The sequence below is a fragment of the Pongo abelii genome, chromosome 11 (genome assembly GCF_028885655.2).
Source record: "Pongo abelii isolate AG06213 chromosome 11, NHGRI_mPonAbe1-v2.0_pri, whole genome shotgun sequence".
NCBI classification, from domain to species: Eukaryota; Metazoa; Chordata; class Mammalia; order Primates; family Hominidae; genus Pongo; species Pongo abelii.
The window spans coordinates 93,270,423-93,291,325 of record NC_071996.2 but is presented as its reverse complement, the minus strand read 5'-3'; the positions used below and the strand labels follow the sequence as shown (position 1 = coordinate 93,291,325).

The 20,903-nt window shown below is 39.2% G+C and overlaps 1 protein-coding gene across 14 annotated transcripts in view; it reads left to right on the top strand.

The window, feature by feature from the left end:
- The first annotated feature begins 17,881 nt into the window (after positions 1 to 17,881).
- The window catches only part of HIBCH (3-hydroxyisobutyryl-CoA hydrolase), a 136,061-nt gene continuing 133,039 nt past the window's right edge, over positions 17,882 to 20,903 (top strand). For 11 of the 14 annotated variants that reach the window (XR_008522600.1, XR_008522601.2, XR_010135870.1 and 8 more), the window contains exon 1: positions 17,902 to 18,071. Coding sequence is in view for 6 of the 14 variants with exons in the window: in XM_054548780.2 (XP_054404755.1) it covers positions 18,037 to 18,071 (35 nt within the window). In the remaining 8 variants the exon portion in view is untranslated. 14 annotated transcript variants of the gene reach the window in all.

Below are 20,903 nucleotides of genomic sequence, written 5' to 3'. Positions count from 1 at the left end.
CTGGGGAAACCTTCTTCCTATCTTTGAAGCCGACTTTGGGATGCCTCTGCAGAACCCCAGGGCTCCTTGGAACACAGTGTGAAAACACAGATTTGGAAAATCCTAGAGTCTGGAAGATATACCCTTCGTAAGTATCAAGTGTCTGTTGTATCTCTTTAGGTTAGATTCCTAGAATTTCAGTCGGCAATATGATTTTACCTATTCAAGACACTCCTCACTGTGAATGATATGACCCATCTCATTACTGCATCTGTCACCACATACGCAATGCCAAAAAACCTCTCCTGACTTCTCATCATACTTTTAATTGCATTTTCATTACTGAGAAAATGTTTTCCCACGTCTCTTGGCCATTGATACTTTCCCTTCTCCTCCACCATCTTCTACATTTCTTTAGTCATATTTCATGTTTGACCATTTCACAATTCATCAATACATAATAATTCTTTGTATGATGTTCTGATCATTATGCTAGCGGTTTAATGAACAACACATTATGTCTGTGCTTTCATGATGTCCACAGAGTAGCAATATTGTAGTCTTATTATTTATCTTGTTTAATCCAATTAACAATTGAATTAATCATTTGTTGCAACCTTTTAGCACATTTGTGGCAAATACTTTTTCTTAGTTTGCCTTCTAGTTTTACGTGTTTTTATTATTTACAAAATTTAAAAAGTTTTTATTTAGTCAAATCTCTGGATTTTTTTCTTGTTTATATGCCTAAGATCCTTTTAAACCAAAGATCAGATCAATATTCATTTATATTTCCTTGAATTTTTTTTTTACTATTTACTATTTAAGTTTTATTGAGCAAACATTTTTTCCCACAATTCTGTGATGATTGATGTATCATAAATTAACTTCTTTTATGCACTAGGCCATATTTCTGGATCCTCTATTTAGTTTCATTCATCCTTCTTTGGATTACTGTGTCAAAGGCATAGGATTTTAATAACAATAGGGTAATTTCCTGCTCAAATTCACTTTTTCAAAATATTTTTAATATTTATACCTTGAGATGAAATTTATTTACTCTTTTCAAGCGACTTGTTTGTGTTTATAAAAGTAATGCATTGCACTATTCACAATAGCAAAGACATGGAACCAACCCAAGTGTTCATCAATGATAGACTGGATACAGAAAATGTGGTACATATGTACCATGGAATACTATGCAGCCATAAAAAAGAATGAGATCATGAAGCTGGAAGCCATCATCCTCAGAAAACTAACACAGAAACAGAAAACCAAACACCTTATGTTCTCACTCATAAGTGAGAGTCGAACAATGGGAACACATGGACACAGAGAGGGGACCAACATACACCAGGACCTGTGGGAGAGGGGTTGAGAGGAGGGAGAGCGTCAGAACAAATAGTTAATGCATGCGGGGCTTAAAACTCAGGTGACGGGTTGATAGGTGCAGCAAGCCACCATGGCACACATATACCTATTTAGCAAACCTGCGCGTTCTGCACATGTATCCCGGAATTTAAAGTAAAAATAAATAAATAAATAAAAGAGTAACGCATTATGAGGAAAAATTTGTGGAAAGTGAAAAATGTGAAAAAGTATAAAGAAGGAAATAAAACCTACTCTATGTACTACAGTTGTAACATTTCAGGGTATAACTTTCCAGTCATCTCTCTGTGTGTACGTATGTATTGTTTTTGCAAATATTACTAAACATATTGTTTTGTAAACTGTTGTCTAATCACCACATATGAGCACTTCATTGTCATGAAGTATTCCTTTGAAATACATTTTTTAATGACACATTAGCCAAGGCCTCTAGAATAAGGAAGGGTGAATGGTAGCAATGTCAGTAGGCAACTCTCAACCTTTCTGGACTCAGTCATATCCTTTCCTCAGTCATGTCAATCACATCAAACTAGAATTGAAGTTACCAATTGTCACACGGATCAGCACTGTGGGCTTGCCATTGCTCCACCTCATAACTTGAAATCAGCTACTGGAAACTTGAAATTGGTATTGACTGTAGTTCACTGGACTATAATAAGTTTTGCAGGCCAGGCATGGTGGCTCACACCTGTAATCCCAATGCTTTGGGAGGCCAAGGCAGGTGGATCCCTTGAGGTTAGGAGTTCGAGACCAGCCTGGCCAACACGGTGAAACCCAATTTCTACAAAAAATACAAAAATTAGCCAGGCGTGGTGGTGTGTGTCTGTAGTCCCAGCTACTTGGGAGGCTGAGGTGGGAGAATCTCTTGACCCCAGGAGGCAGAGGTTGCAGTGAGCCGAAATTGTGGCACTGCACTCCAGCCTGGGCAGCAGAGTGAGGCCCTGTCTCAAAAAAAAAAAAAAAAGTTTTACAGCACTTGTCACCTATATCTCTTTTGTTAGGCGTATGTAAAAATGACTTGACCATAGGCTATTAGGTAGTTTAAAAATGTGGTTGACTCACAACAAGGACCAGACTTGAACTGATAAAGTTGTAAGAGATTTCTAACTCCATGTTGCACAATCTTATTTTTGTGTTCCTTTTAAATCATTAACTAATATAAATCATTAATACCTGCCTTAGAAAAGATTATATAATGAAAGCAAAGCACATTTATGATTCAGGGAAGGAATCCTTAACATTTGTGATAGAACATTTAAAACTCTGAGTGTTTTTAAGGTACGGTGCAAGGTTACTAACCTATATAAACTAGTGGGAGTAGAATGTGGTCCTGAGTGATACAAGTAGCTAAGATATCAAAAGCAAAGGATAAATCTCTAGTGTATGTCATAGCAGATATATTTATAGTCATGAAGGCATGGGGATATAGGCATCTCTCTAAAAGCTTTCATTGGGCCTTGAGTTTTTAATCTTTATTTTATCACACTCTATCCACACACACATATGCATACACACACAAACTGCATATATGTTAAACTTCATAAAATGGAAATTATCTTTTTTTTCACTTACCTTTTCACAGAAGTGTTGTTTACTAAATTCCCAGATATTAAATATAGTAAATGCAAAGGCCTTGGAGTTTACGGATCCTTAAGATTTGAATTCCCCCATCTCAAGGGAATTAAAGGCTGACATCGAAGAGTAAAAAATTCAGGGAAGGATCATTGGACTGCCTTTCCCTGTGTTCCCTCTGGACATTCCTTCGTAAGCTGCCAAGGCCAACCTCTGCTGATTAGATGTCAGTTCTCTGCCGTTTGGTACAAAGGTTATCCTCTGGAGCAAGCGTATTATCAATGACTCATTTCCTTCCATTCTTAAACTTCCCTAGATATTTTCTTATTTACTTTAGTTTTCCACAGACCACTCTAAAATCAACTTATTCTTGGATCCTCCCTGATACATTTTATTTTGTAAAATCATTTTATTGCGTACTTTGCTATGTTGAATATTTACATCCTGATTGCTTACTCTGTTTTGTGTATTTTGCTTTCGAACAAGTTTGCCTACCTTTATTTTTGGAATATTTTGGCGGTCTATCTTTTGATATTTTGTGGCAAGTATGAGTATGTATTTAATTTCACAGGGAATAGTGCATTTAAAAGTCATTTAATTTCTTAAGCATTAAAAATTGAGCTTTAAGAGCCTTCTTTAAAATGTCCAATACACAGAATCAAATTCTTTTCCTAAACCGCACCCATTCTATCTCTTCCACACCTGATATTACCAAATCATTCTGGTAAAAACTTAAGCCAACAAGAGACTGGAAAGGTAAGAGGAGACAAGAAGAAGTAGATTTCTCATATGCTGATTATACTGTCTTATGAATTTGTTAAGTAATTTCCTTCTGTGATATAAGGTGTGTCATTTAGTTAACACTGTAGAGACATTTTAAATATATTTGGGAAAATGGGATTGTACTGTTGCTCCTAACACCTCACAACTTAAAAACAATTTTAACTTTCAAATCCCTTCATATGTATTGAGTATTTGATCCTAAATGCTTTTCACAAGTCTTGTAATGGAATGTGCCAACAGTGAAATATTTGCTTATTGTGATTAATCTAGAGTTTCCACAAATGAACTGTTATAAATGGAAAGAAAACACTGGAAAATCAGAAAGAACACACACGGTTATTTTTGAACTTAGTTCACATAGTTTCTTTCTTCATAACATTCCCCCTACCCCCCTACTCCCTCATACACATTTTTTCCTTCTTTTACTCTTTCCACAAGGTTATGAAGAAAGGTTAAATACAGTTGTCCCTTGATATCCATGGGGTACTTGGTTCCGAGATCTCCAACACTCCTCCCACTATGGATACCAAAATCCGAGCATCCTAAAGACCAGCAGCTGGCTCAGCAGAACCCGTGTGTACAAAAATTCAGCCCTCCTTATAGGTGGGTTTCACATCTCTCAAATATTGTATTTTTGTTCTGTGTTTGGTTGCAAAAACTCCACTTGTAAGTGGACCCACGCAGTTCAAATCCATGTTGTTCAAGGGTCAACCATATATTACTTGACATATGTGGTTAAATTTTATCTTGGAAATAGCAACAAATACAGTTATTAGTTACTTCTGCGAGGATCAAGGAGTTAAATGAAAGTTGGAGACCCACGGCTTGATACCAAGATGAGGAAAAGGAAGCTAATTCCCTGTTACCACTTACTTCACTGCATCTCTGGTCTCCCATTCTCCATTCGTTTAGTTAGTCTTATCTATGGATGAGTACAGAGGTTTTGACTCTGGAGTCTAGGAGACGGTGTACAGCAGCAGCTGTCTAATTTGTTTTCAAACTTGGGGGAAAAAAAGCTTTGATATTACCATTTAGCATAAATCTTTCATCAGCTGAAAATTATTTCCTACCTCATTGACTTTGAATTTTTTCATTTTTTGAGACAGAGTCTTGCTGTGTTGCCCAGGCTGGAGTGCAGTGGTGCAATCTCAGCTCACTGCAGCCTCCGCTTCCTGGGTTCAAGCGATTCTCCTGCCTCAGCCTCCTGAGTAGCCGGGACTACAGGCGACTGCCACCAGGCCCGGCTAATTTTTCTTTTGCATTTTTAGTAGAGACGGGGTTTCACCATGTTAGCCAGAATGGTCTCGATCTCCTGACCTCATAATCCACCTGCCTTGGCCTCCCAAAGTGCTGGGATTACAGGCATGAGCCACCTCGCCTGGCAACTTTGAATCTTAGTAACACATATCAAACATTGCTGTCTTGCCTTCCACTGTCTTTGTGCTCTGAGTTTTTTGCTCCTAAATGTAGGCAGAAATGATACAAATTTAAATTAATTTTACCACTAGTATTGTGGGATGAGTAATTTTCCTTTTTAATTTAGGAGTTTGAGGCAAGAGTTTCAAAGGAGGGTTTCTGAACCTAGTAGGTGAATATCAGAAAACAGAATATCAATATTTACTATTTTCTTTTTCCTTACCTCCTTCTTTATCTGCCATAGGAAAAAAGAATATAGTATTTAGAATAGTAGAAAGCCTCAGCCACTTAAATACCAGGACAATATAAATGAGACTGTAAAGGACTCAACGTTTTCCCATATAAGTGGAAAAACATACCATTTCAACACTCATTTGCTTTTATTTCCCCTTCCTGAAAGAAATATCAAATATTGAGGAATCTAGGGTCCATCAGAGGGAAGTACATATATACTGTAACATACTGTAAAAAAATTATATACTACTTACATATTATTATTGCTATGTATACATACATGCAAGCAATTATAGGGAAACCCAGTGGAGCTTAATGGCCATAATTTTTACAGAAGATATTCTTGATTATGCTTCCCTGGGACTTACTAATATCAGAGAATTGGGTTGTTTTTTCTCTTTTAAAAAGTTTATTTACTTATTTTAGATTCAGGGGCACACGTGCAGATTTGTTACATGGATATATCACAAAACAGTAAGGTTTGGGCTTCTAGCATACCCATTACCCAAATAGTGAACATGGTACCTTATAGGTAAAATTTTTTTTAACCTTTACCCCTATCTCAACCTCCCCCTTTTTGGAGTCCCCAGTGTCTATTATTTTCATCTTTATGTGCATGTGTACCCTTGGTGTAGTTCCCATCTGTAAGTGAGAACACACAGTATTTGATTTTCTGTTTCTGAATTATTTCACTTAGAATAATGGCCTCCAGCTCCATCCATGTTGCTGCAAAGGACATGATTTCATTCTTTTTATGGCTGCATAGTATTCCACGGTGTATATATACCACATTAAAAAAAATCCATTCATCCATTGATGAACAGTTAGGTTGATTCCATTACTTTGCAATTGTGAATGTGCCATCATAAACATACAAGTGCAGGTGGCTTTTTGGTATAATGATTTCTTTCCTTTTGGGTAGATGCCTAATAGTGGGATGGCTGGGTTGAATGGTAGGTTATTTGAGAAATCTCTATACTATTTTCTATAGACGTTGTGCTCATTTACACTCCCACTAATGGTATATAAGGGCTTCCTTTTCTCCACATCCATGCTACCATCTGTTGTTTTATAATTTTTTAATAATAGCTATTCTTACTGGCATTTTTCATATGTTTGTTGGCTTCTTGTTTGTCTTTTTTGAGAAATGTCTGTTCATGTCCTTTACCAACTTTTTTTTTTTTTGGCAAGAGATTGCCCTGCTATGTCGCCCAGTATAGAGTGCAGAGTGCAGTGGTACAATCATAGCTCACTGTAGCCTCAAATTCCTGAATTGCCCACTTTTTTATGGGATTTTTTTGTTTTCTTCTTGTTGATTTGTTTGAGTTCCTTGTAGATTCTGGATATTAGTACTTCGTCAGAGGCATAATTTGTAAATAGTTTCTACAAGAGACTGAAAGGGCAAGAGGAGATAAGAAATAGATCTCTCATGTGGTGATTATACTGTCTTTTAATTTGTTAAATAATGTCCTTCTGTAATATAAGGTACCTCATTACTTAGGTAATACTGTAGGTTGTCAGTTTGTTCTGCTGATTATTTCTTTTGCTGTGCAGAAGCTTTCTAGTTTAAGTCCCATTTGTCTATTTTTGTTTTCATTGCATTTGCTTTTGGGGTCTTAGTCATAAATTCTTTGCCTAGGCCAATGTCCAAAAGAATATTTCTTAGGTTTTCTTCTAGGACTTTTATAGTTTCAGGTCTTACATTTAGGTCTTTACTCGAGCTTGAGTTAATCTTTGTCTATGGTGAGAGATAAGGGTCCAGTTTCAGTCTTCTGCATATGACTAGATAATTTTCCTAGCACCATTTAATGAATAGGGTGCCCTTTCCCCATGGTTTATTTTTGTCGACTTTGTCAAAGATCAGCTGGTTGTAGGTGTATGGCTTTATTTTGGGGTTCTCTATTCTGTTCCATTAATCTATGTGTGTCTTTTTGTACCAGTACTAAGCTGTTTTAGTTACTATAGCCTTATAGTATAATTTGAAGTAATGTAATGCCGTGCCTTTGGCTTTGTTTTTGTTGCTTAGGGTTGTTTTGGTTATCTGGGCTCTTTTTTGGTTCCATGTCAACTTTAGGATAGTTTTTTTCTAATTCTGTGAAGAATGACTTTGGTAATTTGATAGGTATTGTGTTGAATCTGCAGATTGCTTTGGGCGGGTTATTCTAAGGACATTGATTCTTTCAATCCATGAGCATGGGATTTTTTTCATCTGTTTGTGTTATGTATAATTTCTTTCATCAGTGTTTTGTAGTTTTCCTTGTAGAGATCTTTCACCTGGTTAGTTAAATATATTCTGGTATTCTATTCTTTTCTGTGGCTATTATAAATGGGATTGAATTTTTGCTTTAGTTCTCAGCTTGAAAATATTTGGTGTATAAAAATGATACTGATTTTTGCACATTGATTTTGTATCCTAAAACTTTACTGAAGTTGTTGATCAAGTCTATGAGTCTTTTTGGAGGAGTCTTTAGGATTTTCTAGGTGTAAGATTATGTCATCAATGAACAGAGATAATTTGTTTGGATGTCCTTTACTTATTTCTCTTGCCTGATAGCTCTAGCTAGTAATTCCAGTACTATGTTGAATAGCAGTGGTGAGAGCAGACTTCCCTGTCTTATTCTAGCTCTTAGGGGGAATGCTTTCTACTTTTCCTCATTCAGTATGAGTATCAGTTGGTTATGGGTTTGTCATATATGGCTTTTATTATTTTGAGGTATCTAGTTTGTTGAGAGTTTTTATCATAAAGGGATGTTGGTTTATATCAAATGCTTTTTCTGCATCTATTGAGATGATCAAATGGTTTTTGTTTTTAATTCTGTTGATGTGGTTAATCACATTTATTGATTTGAGAATGTTGAATCATCCTTGCATCCCTGGAATAAAGTCCACTTGATCATGATGAATTATCTTTTTTATGTGCTGTTCGGTTGGGTTTGCTAGTATTTTTGTTGAGGAGTTTGGCATCTATGTTCAACAGCGATATTGGCCTGTAGAGATTAATTTTTTTGTGTGTTCTTGCCTGATTTTGGTATCGGGGTGGTACTAGTTTCATAGAACATCATAGAATTTGTAAACCAACTTATCAAACTTAGTAGTACAGATCAATTTACTCATTTGGGAATGTTTTCATTCTAAATTTAAATATTTATTGCTAAAGTGAAGTCAAGACTATATCTACATAAAATTAATATTTTTAAATAATAAAGATAATTTGACATTGCATACTAGAAATATGTAAATTATGTTAAATCTACAAATGGACATTGTACTATTTCTGTGCACCAAGGCTTGTGTTCTTGGAAAATACAGTACAAAGTCTTTATAATGTCAGTGTTATGTTGTGAATGTGTTATGTATGTATTTTTATTTCAATCGTTAGAGATATATTTTGGTATGCCATATCTCAAAGTTGAAAAATGTATTAAGACTTTTTTTTTTCTAAGAAATTTCATTTGGAGGGATTAGCTTATTGAAAACATGGAAGCCTTTCAATCTTGTTTGATGTGGTATATTCACCATCTAGTGGCAACTCACTAGAAATCAAGTGCATGTAGTAAAGACAAAACTTGTCCAAAAGGTATTTTGGGAATTAGCCATTAGGAAAAATGTGGCAGATATGTGTAATGTTCCCTGATTTCCTTAAAAACCACTTTTATATTTGTTACAAAACAACTATCTAGTCTCAAGTGACACAATAGAAAATGTAAATAATTATAGAGAAGAAGCGAGTCACTCGTATTTTCACCATCACCCAAGGATAACCACTGTTAACATTTTGGGTGTGCATTTCTCTAAAATGTTTCTGCACATGTATACACACATTTTTTGGTCTAACAGAACTATCTTTATTTAAAATTTTTCCAATTTTATAAATACTTCTATCCTTATCAGCTGCTATTTGAATCAATACTCTGAGTATGGATACTGGCTGATGATCTGAGAAATAAGCCATAATTGCCTGCCAGACCCACATAATCTTGGAACCCATGAACATGCCCAGTATGCAAATGGATGATTAAATTCCATGGCCTCTTGATTCAAGCTGGTCCATTCACAGCTCAAAAAAGTTACACTAGGCTAATCAGATTGCTCTGCTGAGTTCAGAAAATGAGAAACAGATTAATCAATTAGCAAGTGTGATAAAAACAAAATAGAAATGTAAAAAATAACTATTTAAAAGCAATATTATGAGATGATGTCATGAAGTAGAGTTGGAATCAGACAAGCGAAGGCAAATAAAAGTCTCTTGGAAGTCAAATTAGTATGAAGGTACAGAAAACATTTAGGGAGATCAGTTTTCTCTGGTCCACTGGCCCTGCTTCAAAGTGATACTGATAGAAGTCAAATCCGATTACGTCATCTTTCTGCTTAAATACCCTTAGACAGGCTTCATAGTCCCTAGAGACCTGACCCTTCCCTACCTCTATTGTGCCACTGTCAAAATGCTGGAGTCATCTATTACGCTTCATCTGTGCAGAGTTTCTCTATCTAAAGCAGTTACCTTTCCTGGGAAGCTTTCTCTGATTCCAACACTATAACAGGTGGCCCTACTGTGTGCTTCCGTGGCTCCATGTAACCTTCAGAGCCTAACGCTAACACGGCACCTGGATCATAATAGCCCCTCCATGATTAGACAAAGCACCAAATAATAGCAGACATTTTGCAAGTTTGCATGAGGTTCCATGCAGCCAATAAGAGAGGGAGATAGAGAAGAAAGGGCCCCAGATGTGGCTCCCCTTCCAAAGACTTTCAGTTCCCAGTTTAACCTATGTGATCCTTTCAATATTCCACCATAATGCATGGGTCCAGTCCTGTTCTTTGGGTTGCACAAAATAATTAGCACAAGCATACAAAAAGGCAAGAGTAATATTCAAAATACTGAAGAGCTGTGGTACATTAAAGTGCCCTGGGGGTAAGTCTGTGTGTGCCAGCCTGCAGCAGGTGGTCTCAGCCCTGGAAGGAACAGCATGATGGACACCATGCAGCCCTTCTGGTATGCAAGCACTATCACAAGGAGCACCATCTCCGAAAGGATCTGGGCCCACTATGAACACATGGGATGGAGTCTAGTGTAGTCAGCTATGGCCAGTCACCTGGCAGGTGCCAGGTTGGTTTCTTCATCAGTACCCTCTTGGGGATCCTTTGGGCCCAAGGAAATAGGTTGCCTGGCAGTGAGCAGTGGCTATTTACCAATCATTTTGGAAGTATTTCAATGTCTTAACAATCACATAGCCATACTGATGCTTATCTGATGAATACTAGCCTTGCAACAGGGCTGATTTAACTTGCTTTGGATACCAAGCAAAAAGGAAGGGAAAAGATCCAGAGGATTTCATTACTTAACTACTGGTACCTCCAAAACCTTGGGATCCATAAGGATACTCATTTATGCCCATAGTGCAAAGGAGGAAATGGTAAATCCCTTAAGTGCTATTGGGTTACAGCTGTCACAGTATCCTATACCACCATTTTGTGACTGACAAATTGAAATGAACACTGCTGTTTGGAGTCAGTGAATCAAGTTCTATTTTCCCCAGTTCTTGTTTGTAGTAGTTGGGCAATGCCCTACTTCTGGCCTTTAGTTGTATGACCCAGGTCTCTTTGTTTGGGAAGACACCAGGGACTTCTTGCAGGTGGTCTACATTCTGTGCATCCATGCATCCTGCAGTTGGCCTTGGCCAAAGGGGTAACTCTGAGACTTCCATGCTTATGTCCTTGGGGTGGGGACCAATGAGCTCACTGTGGGTCAGAGAACCTTGCTCTGGCTTGGCAAGGAACATTGGCGTCAAACACACTCTTCACTCAAAAGACCATTTTGTAAATTTTTAGAAAAATCACAAATGCAAAGGAAGGAAAACGAGTGGGTTTTAGCACATTTCCAAGAGGCGTGAAAGGGGTAGAGGGCTGAGTCTTGAGATTTCCTACTCACCCCATGAGTGAGGAGGCAGGGTAGAGTTGACTAGATAACACAGCCGGTTAGAGTTAGGAAAAGGCAGGATCTCAGAAGTCCTTCCAGGAGTGGGCTATTGGGACAATTAAAATAAGCATCTTGCATTTCATTCCCGGCATTCACAGACATCCTTGATTGGTGGTAGAGCTTCAGGGAGAGGGGACGGGACAGGGCTGGGTGTGCTGAGGGGCCTCAGTCCAACAAGAATGACTTTTTGGCAGGTTCTCCAGAGCCTTCATTGATTGCCAATCATTGATTTCCAACAAGGGAAAGCAGGAGAGAGTCACTTTTCTATCCTTCAGCCCTTGTGCTGGCTCCTGGATAATCTTTCACATGTTATGGGTACTTACATCAAGGAGCACTTGCATTTTGACAAATAAATTTTACAACCTTATTTTTTCCACATTAATGCCAGGTTTATACTGGTTAGAAGATAACAAAGTTATTTGTGTACAACATTTCCTTCATAATTAGTATATCAAATTTGTAAGCCTTCTTACCATGTTCCAGCATTGGGTTTTTGAAAGATTCAGACAAAATATAAGATATAGTTCCTATCCTCAAGGAATGTACAATTTGAGAGAGAAAATTAGCATTAAATTACGACAAAAAATCATGTAAGAAGTAAGTCATAAGCCAAGTGCAGTATGTGTGCCTGTATTACCAGCTACTGGGAAGACTGAAGTGGAAGGATCACTTGAGCCCAGGAATTACGGTCCAGCATGGGCAACATAGTGAGACTTCATCTCAAAAGGTGGGGTGGGGAGGGGAGAGAGAGAGAGAGAAGTAATGAACTATGAATTAGAAGTGTAATTGAAATTCAGGTAGGAGAGCTCAGTAGAGGTTACAGTAAAATACTACTGCAGAAAGATAAGACTTGAGCCTTTAGGATGAATAAATTTTAGATGAGGATAAAAGAAGAATGGCTTTCCTGGTATAAGGAATTGCATGGGCTGAGGAGCAGTGGCAGAAAATCAACATTACATACTCAGAGACATCCAGGAGAGATGCATGTGACAGGAATAAGAGCAGGTAAATGGTAAATAAGGTTGGATAGTTAAGGTGAAGCCTCATTTCTGTTGCCTCAAAAGTCAGTCAGTTTGAAGGGAATGTTCTAGACCACTGTTGTTTAATACAGATACAATGTGAGCTGCATATGTAATTTAACTTTTTTTTTGAGACGAAGTTTTGCTCTTGTTGCCCAGGCTGGAGTGCAATGGTGCAATCTCGGCCACTACAACCACCACCTCCCCGGTTCAAGAGATTCTCCTGCCTCAGCCCTGGGAGGAACAGCCTGTAGCTAGGATTACAGGCATGTGCCACCACACCGGGCTAATTTTTGTATTTTTAGTAGAGACGTGGTTTCACCAAGTTGGCCATGTTGGTCTCGAACTCCTGATCTCAGGTGATCCACCTACTTCAGTCTCCCAAAGTGCTGGGATTATAGGCGTGAGCCACCATCCCCGGCTGTAATTTAATATTTTCTAGTAGCCCCATTGAAAAGGTAAAAAGACACAGGCAAAGTTAATTTAAATAATATATTTTTTCTAACCCAATACATCCAAAATACTGTTACTTTAACATGTAATCAATATAAAAATTTTAACACTGCTTTAGTTTTTAAACGTAAATTTTTAAAAATTCAGTTCCTCAGTTATACTAGCCACATTTTAAGTGTACAGTAGTCAACTGTGTCTAGTTTTGGAAAACATAGCTATAGATAATTGTGAGATTATTTAGCAGCTTAATAATACATCAAAAGTTGTATCTTAGGAAAATTTCTTTTCAGTAAAATGCAGAATGAATTGAAGGGTGTGATGGTTGAGGGACAAGAGAGAAGTTAGATCTGGAATGAGTTACAGGTGGGTACTAGAATGGTAGCAGTGGAGGTGTCGAGAGGATAGAACAAATCTGAGAGATCTTTCAAAGAAATAACTAGTATGGCTTGATGACTGATTGGCAATGAGGAAAGAAAAAATGAAATCAAGTATGATAGCCAGCCTTCAAACAGCCTGAAAGGATCCTTGCGTCCGAGTATTCATACTCTCGTAAAATCTTCTATACTGTACTGGGGTTGGTCCGCGTGACCAATAAAATAAACAGTAGTGACAGTTATAAGGTACTGTGGCTTCTGTCTTGGTGGCTCTTTCTCTGGGCTCTTTCTCTCCAGAGGAAGCCAGCTGCCACACTGTGAGCAGCCCCACGGAGAGGCCCACGTGAGAGGACCTGTAACCTGCCAACAACCACATAACTTTGGAAGCTGAGCATTCAGATGACTGCAGTCCCAGTCAACGCTTTGCAGCCTCATGAGAGACCCCGAGCCAGAACCACCTGGCTAAGTCTCTCCCTGATTCCTGAGCCTTGGAATCTCTGAGAAACAATAAATGTCGGTTGCTTTAAGCTGCTAAATTTTAGGGGTAATTTGTAACAGAAATAGATAATTGAACAATAATAAAAAAAAAGACAATATCAAGCACGAATAAAAAGATAACCCAATTTGGCCGGGTGCAGTGACTCACGCCTATAATCCCAGCACTTTGGGAGACCGAGGCAGGCGGATCACCTGAGATTGGAAGGTCGAGACCAGCCTGACCAACATGGAGAAACCCTGTCTCTACTAAAAATACAAAATTAGCCAGAAGTGGAGGTTGCAGTGAGCCCAGATCGTGCTATTACACTGCAGCCTGGAAAACAAGAGCAAAACTTTGTCTAAAAAAAAAAAAACACAAAACAACACAACAACAAAAAAACCCCAATTTAAAAATGTGCAAGAAAATTAAAAGAAGATAATAAGCATATGAAAAAGTGCTCAACATCATTAGACACCAGGAAAATGAAAATTAAAACCACAAGGAGATAGCACCACACACACCAGCATGACTAAAATTTAAAAGACGGATAATACAAAATGTGGCTGAGAATATGGTGCAACCAGAATTCTTTATTTAAAAATTAAGATACAATTTACATACACACAATTCACCCATATAAAGTATATGATTCAGCCAACTGTCATCACTATCCATTTTACAATATTTTCATTTCAGTGTAGTCCAACCATCACCACTATTCATTTTAGAATATTTTCATTACTCTACCAGAAAACCCTGTGCCCCTTAGCTGTCACTCTCCAATTCTCCTGCCTCCTCTCCAACCTTAGGCAACCTCTAGTCTGCTTTCTATCTGTACACATTTGCTTATTCTAGACACTCATGTAAATGGCATCATATAATATGTAGTCTATTGTGACTGGCTTCTTTCATTTAGCACAGTGTTTTCCATGTTTGCTCATGTTGTACCATGTATCGATACTTCATTTCTGTTTCTTGCCAAATAATACTTCATTGTACAGATATGTAACTTTTGTTTTTACCTATTCATCAGTTGATGGACATTTGGGTTATTTCTACTTCTTGACAATTATGCTGCCATAAACATTATGTACAAGTTTTTGTGAGGACTATGTTTTCATTTATTTTGGGTATATACCTAGGTATGGAATTGTTGGGTCATATGGTCTCTCCGTTTAGCCATTTGAGGAACTGCCAGACATTTTTGCAAGATAGCTGCACTGTTGTACATCACCAGTGGTGTCTGAGGATTCCAAATTCTCCTCACTAACACTTGTTTTTTAAAAAATTATGGTGGGTGTGAAGTCATTGTGGTTTTGATGTGCATTTCCCGGATGGCTAATAATGTTTAGCATCTTTTCATATGATTATTGATCATTCATATATCTTTTTTGGAGAGCTGTATAGTATATTCAAATCTGTTTTCCATTTTAAAATTCGGTTATTTAAATTATGATAGTTCTTTACATATTCTAGATAGCCTTTTATCAAATATATCATTTATAAACATTATTCCACATTCTGTGGATTGTATGCCACCAGAATTCTTTTCCAAAATGATACAAACTCTTGAAAAGGGTCTGACTGTTTCACATAAAACCAAACATTGATGTACCCTATAAATGAGACATTCTATTTATAGATATTTACCCAAGAGAAAAGGAAACATATGTCTACAAAAGATTTACACAAGAATGTTTACAGCAGCCTTACTCATAATAGCCCCAACTGGCAACAGCCCAGGAATCTATCAGGAGGAGCATAGATCAGTAAACTATGGGGTATTCATATAATGAAATACTACTCAGTAATAAAATGGAGGAAACTACTGATACACACGATATGGACATTTTGCTAAGTGGAAAATGCTATACACAAAAAGCGCACACTGTATGATTCCATTTTATATGAATTTTCAGAAAATGCAAAACTAACTGATGGTAGAGAAAAATCAGACTGGGTGCAGTATTTAACACCTGTAATCCTAGCACTTTGGGAGATTGAGGCAGGGAGATCTCTTGAGCCCAGGAGTTGGAGGCCAGCCTGAGTAACATGGCAAGACCCTATCTCGCAAAAAAAAAAAAAATACAAAAATTAGCTGGGTGTGGTGGCATGTGCCTGTAGTCCCATCTACTTGGGAGGATTGCTTGAGCCCAGGGAGGTTGAAGCTGCAGTCAGCTATGATTGTGGCACTGTACTGTAGCCTGGGTGATAGAGTGAGACCCTGTCTCAAAACAAACAGTGGTTCTCGAGACAGAACAGTGGTTGCTTCTGGGGTGGGGAAGGCAGTGGTAGGCAGAGAATGTCTGGAAAATCGCGAGAGGAAACTTTTTGGGGTGATGACAATGGTTTATATCTAAGGAATTTTGGTTACACAAGTGTATACATTTGTCAGTGAATGTACACTTAAGATTTGTGCATTTCGTTGTATGTAAATTTTGTCTCAAAAGGGAAAATAAGTAAACAAATATTTAACTCTAGATAATAAGACGCATGCCATATTTTGGGAGAAGTAAAACGATGCTTGTAATTAACTTTGAAATGCATTTAAAAATAAGGTATTTGGGATAAGGAATAAAGCAAGATAAAATGTAAATCTAGGTAGAATCTATGTGGTGAGCACATAGGTGTTTGCTTTAAATTTTTATAATTTTGCTATATGTTTGAAAATCTTCAAAATAGAATGTTAAGATAATTTTCTTTAAAGGACTAAGGTTTCTAGAGCTGGAAGCCAGAAGATGATAGCATCATTAGAAGAAATAGAGAATTTAGGAATAGGAAGGACAGCTTGGTGGAAGGTGTGGCATAACTGACAGGTCTTGATACCTACAAGGTCCTAAGTAATTTATGCACATATTTCTGTCTATATTTCAATGGATCTTCACAAATACCTCTAATCATCAGCACATCCATTTTCAGATGAGAAAATGGAGGTTCTGAAAAGCTATATAATTTGCTCAAGGTCATTAAACTATTAGTGTGCTAGGGGTAGGACGGATTACATAATTTGCAGGCCTAGTGTAAAATGAAAATTTGTGGTTCCTTGTTCAAAAATTATTAATAGCACAGCATTAAAACAAGCACAGGGCCCTTCTAACGATGAGGCCTTGTGAGACTCAGGTTTCACACACATGAAGCTAGGGCGGCAAGGAAGATTTGAATCTCGGTCTGTCTAACAGGAAAGCCCATGCTTTTTCCAGTAAACCATGCTAGGTCAAATGACTCGTTCATTTCTGTGCGCAGTGAATGAGGCATGATGGTGATGTCAGATGGTGATGTCCTGTAGCCAGTTAAAAACCAAATTGCACGTAAGGAGTTCCTCTGTGATGTCTGTTGTCTGTCCTCTTCTCAGTGGGCATTTGGTTATTACATTTGACCTAGGTTAGCAACGTAATTTTTGATCAAAGTCTCAACAGTGTATCTCTTTAAATATCAAGGTACTAAGAATAACTCCTTTCATGTGTCCTCTCTGAAATTTGTCACCGGATTTCTTCTTTCTGATAAATGTGTCAATACTTAATAGTGGCGATGAAATGTCTTCTGCTAGACATCTGGGTGGATCTGGAAGCAGAGGAACGTTTTCCTCAATTTAACAGCGGATCCTAGTAGTTGAGTTAAATGTTGGTTTCATTTAAGACTAAGCTACTTTCTGAATGTAATTATGCTTTCACTGATAACAGCAACTTTTACTTTAGTTGGGAAGACATATCTATTATGTCTTAATCAGACAACTCTTGTCTGTCTTTGAGGAAGAGTGGGGGATCTGTAACTTTTCCCAAGAAAAATGAAAATGTCTCAATCCTAATATTAAAGGAATTCGGCTGTATTGGGTTAGGAATGAATAAACTACACCGATGTCCTTTATCAACTGTAATTCCTCTACTTGAGTCTCAAAGAATACTAAGTTTACGTTTTAATAAAAAATTAATAAAATTCCAGAAAAGTCTTTCACATCAGTCCCTGCTGGTCAAATTGGCAGGCCAAGCCTAGACAACAGGTTGCACTTTGGGCTAAGACAGCCTCTAGAGGGCAATCTCCTTTCCTGCGAATCCGCCCTAGTCCGCTCTATCCTCCCTCTCCCCGCTCCGCCTCAGCTCGCTCTCCGCCTTCTCCCTGGCCCCATCCCCGATCCCAGGCCCGCCCCGCACCGGTCCCATCTCCCTGCCTCTCTCTCAACTATTTCCTCCAGGCGTCGTTCTTGCCCCGCCCCTCCCCGCCGCGTAGCGGAAACGGTCGCTCTGGCTTCCTGGAGGACTTGTCATCTGTGCCCGGCGGCGCAGGACGGCGGTGGGCGGGGCTCACGCGAGGCGCTGGAACGGTCCAGGCGGTTATCGCTCCGCTGTTTTAGCTTCGGAGTGTTTGGCGATGGGGCAGCGGGAGGTGTGGAGGATCATGTCGAGGTGAGTGAGAGAGCGAGCGGCCAAGGGCAGGCTCTTAAGCGGCACTCGCCACAGTGGGAAAAGGGCCGGGGGTGGAGACTGCTGGCCTCGAAGTTTCGAGTCGCGCTCAGAGGCGCAGCTGTGAGACCCCAACCTTGGCCCTCCCCAAGCCCCAGTCCTCGTTCCTGTCTTTCCTTTCTCCCTCTAGCATCTTCTTTGCAGCAGCACTCTGGTTTTCTGGCACTCTGGCTCTTAATTCAGGCTTGTCCCCACACGACTTTAATTCTTTTGGCCTCAGTTTCTTTCCTTTCTTCAAAGTTGGGTGCAGTTTGGGGACACGGAGGGATTTAGCTTAGAGGAATTGTGCGGCATGTTTTGTGCAGGCAGCACACACAGGTGCTTTGCCAGTTGCTGCACTTCTCTCTGCCCGTGGTGTGATTTTATTCCGCTTTCTTGCATGGCTGCAACGTCAGTATAGGCATTTGGAACTTTCAGGCTAGTGTTGAGGGACGTTTAACGTGGCATGGGGGAGCATGTTTGCAAACATTGTTTAACTTTTCGAAAGTACCCCTCACTGCGCTTTGAGCTCAGCCTAGGAAATCTGGTAGCCATCATCTTTAGGAAATTAGGCTGCATGCGTCTTAAACAGCCCACTGCCTGGCCCTGTACTGTCATACCAGGTAGCAGCTGCGCCCACTTGAGAACCATCCTTGTTTCTTTAAAATAAGGACAACTTAAATTACTGGATTCTTTAAGCCTTAGAGTTTGCCTTCTGGGTTTCCTGAAAAGGGATGGAAGTGTTTCTTTGACTTAAGGAGAATAGTTTCAGGGGAAAGTGTCTAGATGTCTAACACTGTATCCACAGACCTAATTCTCAGTAAATTTTTGTTATACATTTAAGAGTTGCTTTTCTGTTTTTTTTTAATACCCTAAAATTAGTTGACCTTGCACCAGCTCATGGAGAGATTTAGTAAATACTAAGAAAATCGGTATACGTAATCGTTACTGCCGCTTTTTCAGTGTTGTCAGCAAATAGCAAATAGAGAAACAAACTGGAAAGACATGTTTGTTAAAGTTAGCTGACTTAGGAAAGGATCTGTCATTTCCACAATTCAGCTTGGCTTTCTTCCACCCCCACGTTCCAAGATGCAGTACTCTGTAGGTGAGGCCAGGACCATTTTGGGGGCTTTGATCTGAGATGCCTTTTCCAGACTCAGCCCTGGAGTGGGTATTATCCTAGAAAGCAGAGGCCAAGATGGTCCAGTCCACGATAGCCTAACCCACAAGTGTATAAGGGAATAGAGTGCCACGGAAAGTGTTTCTGAGAGGAAAAAAGGCCTTGGGCCATGGTTGACAGTGTTGGGCAGCCCCACTTGAACTCTGGCCTCCCTTGGCTTCTTCGATACCGGCCTACTTTTCTAATGCCACTATCCACCACCTCTCCTCTTACCCCAGTGCCAGTTTAGCTCTTGGACTTTTTTTTTTTTTTTTGGTTCCCAAATCATCTCTCTTAGGGTAACTCAAATTTTTGTCTAACCTGACTTGCCATGAGCTCTAGTGCTGGTCACAACCCTCTGAATGTCTCAGTTGCACCTCATATATAAATTTGCACTTAAGGGCTAGGCACGGGGGCTCACACCTGTAATCCCAGCACTTTGGGAGGCCGAGGCGGGCATATCATCTGAGGTCTGGAGTTCAAGACCAGGCTGGCCAGCATAGTGAAACCCCGTCTCTACTAAAAATACAAAAAAATTAGCCGGGTGTGGTGACAGGGCCCTGTAATCCCAGCTGCTTGGGAGTCTGAGGCAGGATAGTTGCTGGAACCTGGGAGGTGGAGGTTGCAGTGAGCCGAGATCGCACCACTGCGCTATAGCCTGGGCGACAGAGTGAGACTCCGTCTCAAGAAAAAAAAAAAAAGGAAAAGAAAAATAAATTTGCACGTAAGTATAACCCTTACTCTTTATCTCTCTTGGCGCTATCATTCTTTTAGATTCTCAAAGTTACCTAAGTTCTCCCACACTCCCAAACCTTAACCTCTTCCTGTGGATTCAACAGTAGTCTCAAAGTTAATCACTTTTTCCTCTTCCCAGTGTGAATTGTGTCTGTACAAGATTGCCAGGTTAATCTCGCTAAGGTTTTACTTCAGTGCCTGCCATTCTCAGAAGCTCACAGAGGTGCCCTTCTCCTTATGCAATTAAATGCAGTTTTACCAGCCTGAATTTCACAGATTTGGCCCCAGTATATTCATGGATGAACAGTTACCTACTGTTCTGTTCTACCTGCTGGGAAGCACAGTTCTAGGCATTTCTATTATCCTGTAGCCACTCTGGACTACTTGGTGTTCCTACTGTTCCTTATGTAGGGCCCTTGGAGTCTGAAAGGAGAGCAGATAGGAAACAAATAATTAGACAAAAGTAATTTTTGATTACCAATTCTGGTAAGTGTCTTAAGGGACAAGTACAGTTATGAGAGCCAGATTTAGATAGGGAGAGGGAGTCAAGAAGCCTCATCAGAGAGGTTGCTCTTCGCTGGGTGTGGTGGTTCATGCCTGTAATCCTAGCACTTTGAGAGGCCAGCGTGGGAGTTCAAGACAATCCTGGGCAACATAGCAAGACCCCGTTTCTACAGAAAATAAATAAAAAAACTAGCTGGGTATGGTGGCATACGCGAATCCTTCCAGCTTGGGAGGTTGAGGTGGGAGGATCACTTGAGCCACAGAGTTCAAGTTTACAGTGAACTATGATTGTGCCACTGCCCTCCAGCCTGGGCAACATGGAAAAACCTAGTCTCTAAAAATAGAAATAACAGGAAGAGGTTACTTTAGGTTGTTAATAGGCCTCATTGCCTTTTCCA